Below are 10116 nucleotides of genomic sequence, written 5' to 3'. Positions count from 1 at the left end.
AATTAGAATATTACTTACGACCGATACAAAAAGAATTTCTTGAAATGCTGGCCAACTGAAAAGTATGAACATGAAAAGTATGAGCATGTACAGCACTCAATACTTAGTTGGGGCTCCTTTTGCCTGAATTACTGCAGCAATGCGGCGTGGCATGGAGTTGATCAGTCTGTGGCACTGGTCAGGTGTTATGAGAGCCCAAGTTGCTCTGATAGTGGCCTTCAGTTCTTCTGCATTGTTGGGTCTGGCGTATCGCATCTTCGTCTTCACAATTCCCCATAGATTTTCTATGTGGTTAAGGTCAGGCGAGTTTGCTGGCCAATTAAGAACAGGGATACCATGGTCCTTAAACCAGGTACTGGTAGTTTTGGCACTGTGTGCAGATGCCAAGTCCTGTTGGAAAATAAAATCTGCATCTCCATAAAGTTGGTCAGCAGCAGGAAGCATGAAATACTCTAAAACCTCCTGGTAGACCGCTGCGTTGACCTTAACCCTAGGAAAACACAGTGGACCAACACTAGCAGATGACATGGCACCCCAAACCATCACTGACTGTGGAAACTTTACACTCGACCTCAAGCAACGTGGATTCTGTGCCTCTCCTCTCTTCCTCCAGACTCTGGGACCTTGATTTCCAAAGGACATGCAAAATTTACTTTCATCAGAGAAAATAACTTTGGACCTCTCAGCAGCAGTCCAGTCTTTTTTGTCTTCAGCCCATGCGAGACGCTTCTGACGCTGTCTCTTGTTCAAGAGTGGCTTGACACAAGGAATGCGACAGCTGAAACCCATGTCTTACATATACCTGTGCGTGGTGGTTCTTGAGGCACTGATTCCAGCTGCAGTCCACTCTTTGTGAATCTCCCCCACATTTTTGAATGGGTTTCGTTTCACAATCCTCTCCAGGGTGCGGTTATCCCTATTGTTTGTACACTTTTTTCTACCACATCTTTTCCTTCCCTTCGCCTCTCTATTGATGTGCTTGAACACAGAGCTCTGTGAACAGCCAGCCTCTTTAGCAANGGTCCAACAGTGACAACCTGAGACCAGTAAAACTTGATCTCTGGATTTTTTATGAACATCTAACAAAGCTACATCCTTGTTGGTACCTGCTGCAGCTCCTCCTCTCTGTGCTGGTGTCTGAGCTCCATGCTGAGGAGCTTTCTCTCCAGGCTGCACAGTAGTTTCACCTCTGGGCTCTGAGCTTCTTTAGCTTCCTTTAGTTCCTGCAGCAGTCGAGTTAGCTAAACACAAGGTAAAAGCAGACGTTAAAATCATGAGGAAAAATAATAACATTTGATCTCTGCTGAAATTAAAAGTGATATTTCAGGCCAGAAGTTCAATATTATTTTTTTTCTGTCCTGCAAAACTACTTGTGCATATATAGCTGCAGAGTTAAAAAAGAAAGAAAGAAAGAAAGAAAAAGCTGAGATACCTATTCCACATTTGGTGCTTATGTCCTCTACAATACATTCTAAATGCCTTTGCAAGTTCATGGGTTTATGTGGCAATAAGTCAGACATACTTCTGTATTGTTTGTGTCTGAGTATACGCACTACAACAATAAGGCAACGCTGTCAGAATCAGGTCAACCTGCAAATGACAACACTACCACTACACTCACTACTAACAAAATACACTTGAGACATGACATTTATTTTCTTTTAAAAACAACATACTTTAATGAATACCAGGGAGTTGAGTTTTTTACTAAAAAAGGGAAAGACGTAAGGTTAGTATTAGGTTGCTAACAACCCTGATTTGCATTTGAGGGTAAACTAATAAATATAATGATATAGCTAAAAAAAAATAAAAAACCTCACCAAAATATAATATAAATCTATAAATAAAGTATTGCACCAGGATGAGCAGGTGCCATGTGCAGTATGGGGCAGTATCCTTTGATTGATTCTAGCTTGCAGTGTTGTGCAGCAGGAAGTTGCCCCTATCTCTACTCCCCTTTCCCGTCTCTATCCAGTAAAGGCAAAATGATTTTTTGGCTTCTATCTATAGCCATTCTGCTGTCCCTATTCCAACCACTCCCTCACCCTCCTCATTCTTACCCTCACCCCAACCGGTCGAGGCAGATGGCTACCTTCCCTGAGTCTGGTTCTGTCTGAATTTGTTTTTGTTGTCCTTCCTGGTAAAGGTAAGGTTTTTGGGTCTTCCCACTGTTGCCAAGTTTTTGCTCAAAGGAAAGCCAAAGAAAACTTTACATTTGTTGGGCTTCTTTGTTGAAAATTTGCTAAGTCTTGACCTTACTATGTGAAGTGCCATGAAATGATATATGTTGTGAATTGAAGCTATATAAGTAAATCTGAATTGAAAAAAAAAGAAAAAAAAGAATCACTGACATAACCGTTTTCTACTGGCTCACCTGCTTCTGCAGAGCATTTTCTCTGGTCCTGGATATTGCCAAGGCATCTTTGGAACCCTGCAGCTCTTTCAGCTGCTCCTTTAGCTGTTTTATTAGGATCTGTAGGTAGATGTGAAAATTAAAGCAACAGGATCATTTTCAGGAATTCCTGTTGTCATGAGGCTGGTTGGTTATTCAGACCATACCTCCTGAGTGCTGAGCTTATTGGTCAGTTCGGCAACCTTTGAGGATGAGTGCTCCAGGGCATGGCTTGCCCGCAGACGGTCCAGCACTAAGAGGTGTTCTGCCTTCACTGAAGACAGCTGCTCTGCAAGGTGCTCCTTCAGCCTAGCAAATCACATTAGAGCCTGTCATTCCTTTACATTCATGAGCATGTGTCAGTCAGTGTATTTACACAGATGCACATACTTGCCCAGCTCCTCCTTGGCTTGAACAGCATCAGCCTTTAGTGCTTCCTTCTCTTGCTCAGTCTGCAGCTCCAGCAGCTCTACACGCCGCTTCAGAGCCTCGTTCTCCTGCAGAACCTCTGAGATATGACTCCCTGCCAGAAGGAGGCATCGTTAAAATACAAGGTTCTGATATCTGTTACTGCCTTTACATAACAATTCAGCTATAGAGGCAGTTTTTCCATGTTTAACACACTCCTCTACAAAATTGTGACCACCCTCCTCCTGACTACAGCACTGCTTTCTCATCTTATGTGACACTGCAAGTGTCCTGCTTGGCTACAATAGAGGACAGTCCAAACGTCTTCTTTTTTTTACTTTTTTTTAAAACACAACAAATACCAAACATGTCAATTCAAGAATTTTTAGGAAATAACAAGGAACTGTCAGATCAAAAACAAAAATAAACCCTGATTGAAAACCGTTAAAAAAAAGCTAGCCAACAACCCATTCTGCTGCCTTTGTATGTGCCATTCTAAATGAAGTCATTAATGTTAAACAGTAGGTAAAGACAGCGGCTTAGCCTCAGCTAAAAAGCTTAGAGCTCCATTAATTGGTGTTACCACTAAATGGTAAATGGTCTGCACTCAAATAGTGCCTTTTAACTAGGTTCAGTTTTACAAAGCCCTTTACAAAGTGTTTCTCAATCTCCCATTCACACACCAGTTGCCTACCCTTAAGGGTAAATAGATCCAGGAGTAAATATTTACATTAATGGCTGATATTTTTAGTTTGATTACATATTACATCTTGTTGCCAACTTAATGCAGTGTTAATAAGCTACAACTATCCATGTTTGTACCTTCTGTGGTTGTAGTAATTGAATACATGATTCCTTTGCATTAGATGGTTATTAGCATCTGCTGTGTATCCTTTCTTACACAACAGAATACAGTTACCAAGGCATGCAGAGGAAAGTCAGCCATGGAAAATAATCTGTATTCACACCTGTAAAGACAGTTGGCTGGTAGGTCTTTTCATACTGAGCAGCTGGAAACGTTTCTTCCTCTGCACATGCCTCTCGTGCCGTAGAGGAACAGAGTGTTTTGGTTGGGCCTTGTGGTTGTTTGGTCTCTGTGGAACGTATCTCTGGTCGTGGGTTGGGGAAAGACAACATGTGCCTCCTCTCTTTCTGCAATCTGTCCACAGTGCGACTCAGCTCCTGAATGGTTCGTGTTTTAATGGCAACCTCTTGGTTCAGCCGCTCTATCCGAATGCCAAATGCTTCCTCAGCTTGACGCTGGTGTCGGCCTGGACTCGGCTGGGCCTTTTGGGGTGCAGGATTTACCTGAGTTTGTATAAGCAGTAAGATATAATTATACACAGTACAATCCACATATAATTATTGCCTACATAGTCCAGTATTTCAAAGTTTCAAAGAAACCTTGGTTTTTAAGAAGTCTATTGACCTTAGTAACTCCTATACCAACCTTGTGGTTGAGCTGCTGCTGAAGAGACTCAATCTGGTCCAGGAGAGAGTGCTCTTTCTCTTGGTGGTTCTCCTTCACACGTTGTAGTTCTTCCTCCAGAGTCTGAACCTTTGACATCCATGACTTTGACCCACCTTCTCCTTCATCCTGCTGTTTTTGTTTCAGCTGCTGCTCCATTTCTGAAATCTGCTGCTCGTAGCGGAGCTACACAGTGCACACAAACATACATGTAGTTATAGACAAAACCATCTGTCTCTGCCTCCATTTTCTTGAGCATTTCTGCTTATTCTTTTCATGAATTCTGTCTGAGAGCATATTTTGAAATGCATTGGATGCAGCATAGTGTCTGACTTTAGTGTATATCAACCAGAAAACACTAGAAACTATTCTATGACCCCATCTTAATTCACCATCAAAGGCCATTCAGGTAATATTGATCACAGTTATAATAATAATAATAATAATAATAATAATAATAATAATAATGATAAATAATAAACTTTATTTATAGAGCACTTTCCAAAACACATGTTACAAAGTGTTTTTCAATAAAATACATTTAAAACTGAAATAAAATAAAGTCAGCATTAAGTTGTTAGACACAAAGGTGGAGTTTTAGTTCAGTGGCATGCTGCCTTTTTGTCCTGTTAAAAAAAAATGTGCGCCAATTTGTCAAGTACAAATGTGATTTATGAACTATTCTCAAGTGGCAAACCCATGCTTTTACAGAGTCACTTCAGTAAAATGAGGAACTAAAACTCAAATTTCTTGGGTTACATACAATGCTTCCTCTTTAGGACATATTTTGATTGCACCAGAATTCAAAAAATGCACCTGGTTTATTACCATGAAGGCTGCTCAATACACCTAAAACCTTGGCTTAACCCTTCCTACAGTTTCCTGGGTTAAAATATAGCCTATTCCCTTCTCTGCATGACCTCCCCTTCCTCCCTCTCCTGTCCTGCTTGTCTCTCTCCATTATCACTATGTAATAAGGGCAAAATGCAAAAAATAAAAATACACTAAAATTAATTAATTAAAAAATCAAAATTTACAGTTTACAGCTGCTGTTTACAGCTGTGTGGTGAGAATGTGTTTCGGGCCTGTGTTCATCACGTAGCAAATCTACAAGTTATGTACTACGGCTGCTACGCTATAAAATCGGTGCTTCCCACAGAACTGTGGGTGTTAGTTGTGGCACTGAACTCTGATAAGACACTTTTTCAAATTGTAATCTCTGGGTTATCTTAAATGAACGCAGGTTACATGTTTGCTCAATAACAATGCCGCTGTAGTAATGCCATCAGGAAATATAGTACATGTTAAATAGTGTGTATTCATCTGACATTGCAATTATAAATGCTGAAAAACTGTGACAGGTTATTTCATCATATAGAAGTTACTACTTTACTGACTAGTTTCTGGATTTACTTCAGTTCAGTACCTTGATCCTGTGAAACTGCTGTTCCATGGCTCGCAGGCTGCGTTTGGCCTCCTCATCATGACTCTCCAGCTCAGCCTCCAGACGCTGAATCCTTCGCTCTAGCAGAGCAGTTATCCGGCTGGGCAGAGATGTCTTGGTTGCGTCCACATCTTCAGGACTATCAGCTGTGGCTGCAGCGTATATCAGAGCAGGCAGTGAGTTTGGGTTTCTGTTTCTTAGTATCTGCTCAAGCTCCTTCACCTAGTAAAGAAAGGATAACTCTTAAACAATGGAGAGGCATGGCTTGGTTAGTGTGGGGAGGGAGTATAAGAAGTCTGATTAGTTTGCTTGTTGCTGTATAAGAAACCTGTTGCTCCAAGTTCTGCATCTTCTTCATATCCAGAGATTTGTCTCTGGCCTTTCTCTGCTGCTCAGTGCTTCTTTTTCCAACAGCCTGTTTCAGTTTTTCTACCTGAAATGGAGAAAATATGTTACTTCCAACACAGTAAGCTAAGTTAAACTGCTACGCTGCGACTGGCTTTTAGCACACTTTCAGGTGGCTAAAATAGTTACTATATACGACAGGATACATTTAAAATAGAAACAGAAAAAATGACAATACATGTGTTCAAATATGTTTGATTCTGTTTAACATGTTACAGTGTTTCTGCTGTTGCAAAATGTAAAAGACCAAAAGGAACTCTCAACACCATTTTTTTTTGCCGACAGAAAGCTGCTCAAAAGATCCCCTCCTGTGAGCGTGACCCTTAAAGTTTGGAATGAGGAATCTGAACAGACTCTTCAGGACTGCGTCGGGAGCACAGACTGGACAGTGTTTAGATCTGCAGCTCAGAGAGGTTCTGTGGATCTAGAGGAATATGTTGCTGCTGTGATCGGATACGCCAGCACTTGCACAGACGTCATCATTCCGACAAAACGCTGCAGGATCTACCCCAACAACAAGCCGTGGATTAATGGGGAGGTGAAGTCCAAGCTGTGTGCCCGCTCTGCTGCTTTTGCCTCTGGTTTCTCTGACGGATACAAACAGGCCAGATATGACCTGCAGAGATCCGTCAGGCAAGCCAAGAAGCACTACAGGCTGAAACTTGAGGACTACTACACCACCTCAGATTCAAGGAGCATGTGGCAAGGACTTCAGTACATCACTGGCTACAGGCAGAGGAGCTCGTGGTTAGCATCCAGCTTGGCGGACTAGACGACCAGCTCAATGAGTTCTATTCCTGCGTCAAGGCCACCAACACCAGCTGCCAAGAGGAGCTGCCAGTCTCCAACGACACGCAGGATGTCCCTCTGTCAGTGACATCAGTGGAGGTGCGCCGGGCTCTGGGCCTGATTAACCCTTGGACAGCAGCTGGCCCAGACACCATCTCGGGCTGCATGCTCAGAGCCTGTTAGTCGGAGCTGGTTAATGTCTTCACAGACATTTTCAACCTCTCCCTGGTCAGAGCGAGTATTCCCTCCTGTTTCAAATCAGCCACCATTGTGCCCTTCCTCCTCCTCGGTGTGACACCATCCCTCTGTAGCTGGGTGCTGGACTTCCTCTCTGTCAGACCTCAGTCGGTCAGAGTTGGGGGCCGGACATCTGGCATCAGAAAGTTAAGCACAGGCTGCCCCCAAGGCTGTGTGCTGAGTCCAATGCTCTACTCCCTCTTCACCTATGACTGTGTGGTCACTCAGAAGAACATAGGAATGATCACCGGGGGAGTGGAGACGGACTACAGGGTTGAGATTGTGTGCTCACCAGCGCCATCACTGTGTGGCATGGAAACTGCTCCCTGCAGGACAGGAAGGCCCTCCAACATGTCAAAAAAACTGCACAAAACATCTCTGGAGTGGTCTTCCCATCGCTGCAGGACATCTACACCAGTACGGTCATCAGGAGAGCCCACAACATCATCAAAGACCACACACATCCACAGTACACACTCTTCACACCACTACGCTCAGGAAGGCGGTACAGGAGTGTGAAATCAAGGACCACAAGACTGTCAAACAGTTTCTTTCCTCAGGCCATCAGACTCCTGAACAACCTCAAACACTGACTGATCACTGCTGTTCAATATACACAACATTCCAGTTAACATGTGTCACCAGGCACTGCGCACTTTAAATGTATGTACATCTGCTGCTCCATCAGCTCACTGATGCCGTTACATGTAAACAGACAATATGCACCTTAGTTGCTGTCTCTTTTCATTTTTATCTATTTATATTATTGTTAGTCCTGTTTTATATATATTGATATTCTTTAAGATGTATATGGGAGTGTGCAAACAAGACAATTTCATTGCACAGTGTTAAACTGCTGTTGTTTTTTTTATGCTGCACATATGATAATAAATGTCTATCTATCTTAAGCATATGCTTTGGGAACTATCTTTTAAATTATAAATGATTTACTTTAAAATGTTTAGGGACCCAGAGCAAACTGTGGACCTTTATGTATGATCCAATGAGGAGAGGCAGGTATGATGTTTTCATGGATTATTCTGGTAGCCATGGTGATCTTGTCTGAAAAAAGTCCAATTTAAAATGATGGTAGGGATGATGATTACATGACCAAATACAATGTTGTTGTGAAGCTCATAAAAGCTATAAATGGATGTTAATGCAATGAAAAGAGTAGGCCTGAGGACTTTGTACTGAAGCAGAAGTTGCTGAAAAAGGGTATAATGAAGGTAAACATTCTAATTAGTATTTAAACAGCATGTGTGAGCAGAGCCTGACCTGTTCTTTGAGCAGGTGTATCTCTGCTGTAGCAGCCTTCAGCCGGCCAGCATCTCTGTCCAGCAGCTCCTGGTTCTCAGCAAACCACTGCAGTTTCTTCTTCAGAGCCACCACTTCCTCTCTGTGTTTGTCCTCCAATATCCCCATCTCAAAAGTCTTATCACCTGACACATTCAGAATTGATATATACAGTGTGTTTACCTGGACTAAGCATCACAGCAATAATGGGGTATTTGAGTGTAAGCATATTGTTTTTGTGTTTGCTCGTGTTACTTTTGAGAAACCTGTGTGAAAACCTTGCAATAATCAGTAACAAGGATGTTAAAATTTTATCTATTTCATCTCTATAGTGTTATGAAGTACCAGATTTCTCTGTGTTGATATATGTAAACCTCATACGACAAGTTTTAAAACAGAGATAGGTTTCATAACAGAGACAATCATGTCCATGTAAACACACTCAGTCTCAGGAAAACCAAACATTACTAGTAGAAAGTTAAAATGTCTTTGGAAAGTTTGTGGAATAGTACTGTTCTCTTTCATACCTGAGGTGGAAATGGCTTGGCCTTTAGCCAGGTCTCTCTCATTCTTCATTAGTTGCAGATCAACCACAAGAGCCTGGTTTTCTTGTTTCAGGTTCTGAATGTCCACACACAGCTTGGCCTCATTCCTCTGCACAGAGAAACCCATATCTATTGCGTATCAGGGGACTGACAGAGAATTTCACTTCAACGGTATTTCAGTGAGGGCAGCACTAACCTTTAGTGCCTGTATTTGAGCTAAAAGCTCTGTAATGCGTTGAGTGTGATCCATTCGGCACACATTACCGACAGGCCTTGAAGTTTTATTCAGCTGCTCCCTAATGAGAATGAAAGGGCACAATAAAACCAATGCAGAACACATTTGATTGCCAACATTAATTATACATACACAGACATATTTGGAAGATATGTAGAAGCAATGATGGTCATAGCTTAGGGAAATGCTGACCCCACCTTGTGAAAGCCAGCTCATTCAGCAGCCTCTGGTTTTCATTAAACATGGCCTCTTCATTGGCTTTACTTTTGGCTTGTTGAGCCTTCATCTGCAAATACAGCTTCTCGTTTTCCTGCAGAACACCTTAGGTTTACTGTGGTTTAATGGCACAAGATTACCGTTTTCAAAAAAATGGGCAAATGGACAACCCAAAAACAATGCTTTCTGCTACAGCTGTTTGCTGGTGCAGAGGCATATACATGTGTCGAGGAGAACTGGTACTGTTTGCAAGAGCAGAGGTGTTGTCACTAAAAACTGATTAGATTTTTGCTTGGCGCTTGGAGATACCATAGATATACAAAAACAGAAGTGATGAAATGAAGATCAAAAAGGAAGCCAAATTAAAATTCGGGACATAAATGAAGAGTGAACATAGTCACATTAAGACACAGTGTTCAGGGACACTTACCTGCTGGTAACCTTTGATAAGTGTCTCCTGCTCTTTTATTTCTTTGTCAATCTGCTGGAGCTTCTCCTCTGTAGCAGGGTCTGCAGAGCTCCTCTTCTGACGAGCTTCTTCTGCACTTCGCAGCTGAGGAGTGAAAACCTACAACTTATTCACTGCATACAGTAGCAGCACTTACATGTATCATGTCCTACCATGAGAACAGTGCACTGTTAAAGTGGTTGTACCTCAGTATGGCATGTGTGGTCAGCTTA

At 42.1% G+C, this 10116-nt stretch overlaps 1 protein-coding gene across 1 annotated transcript in view; it reads right to left on the bottom strand.

The window, feature by feature from the left end:
* Positions 1 to 10116, bottom strand: part of cep162 (centrosomal protein 162) — a 38801-nt gene that overhangs the window by 1508 nt on the left and 27177 nt on the right. Inside the window, exons 16-28 of the mRNA XM_008279518.1 lie at positions 9866 to 9988; positions 9417 to 9529; positions 9181 to 9280; positions 8967 to 9093; positions 8422 to 8585; positions 6041 to 6145; positions 5695 to 5934; positions 4251 to 4454; positions 3769 to 4108; positions 2783 to 2915; positions 2560 to 2701; positions 2375 to 2473; positions 1107 to 1241 (exon numbers count right to left, since the gene is read on the bottom strand). Coding sequence (XP_008277740.1) covers positions 1107 to 1241; positions 2375 to 2473; positions 2560 to 2701; positions 2783 to 2915; positions 3769 to 4108; positions 4251 to 4454; positions 5695 to 5934; positions 6041 to 6145; positions 8422 to 8585; positions 8967 to 9093; positions 9181 to 9280; positions 9417 to 9529; positions 9866 to 9988 — 2025 coding nt within the window. The remainder of the gene's footprint in view (positions 1 to 1106; positions 1242 to 2374; positions 2474 to 2559; positions 2702 to 2782; positions 2916 to 3768; positions 4109 to 4250; positions 4455 to 5694; positions 5935 to 6040; positions 6146 to 8421; positions 8586 to 8966; positions 9094 to 9180; positions 9281 to 9416; positions 9530 to 9865; positions 9989 to 10116) is intronic.

This window comes from Stegastes partitus, unplaced genomic scaffold (assembly GCF_000690725.1).
Source record: "Stegastes partitus isolate 25-593 unplaced genomic scaffold, Stegastes_partitus-1.0.2 Scaffold162, whole genome shotgun sequence".
Lineage (NCBI taxonomy): Eukaryota > Metazoa > Chordata > Actinopteri > Pomacentridae > Stegastes > Stegastes partitus.
The sequence above is the reverse complement of the archived record's forward strand: the minus strand, read 5'-3'. Positions and strand labels throughout refer to the sequence as shown.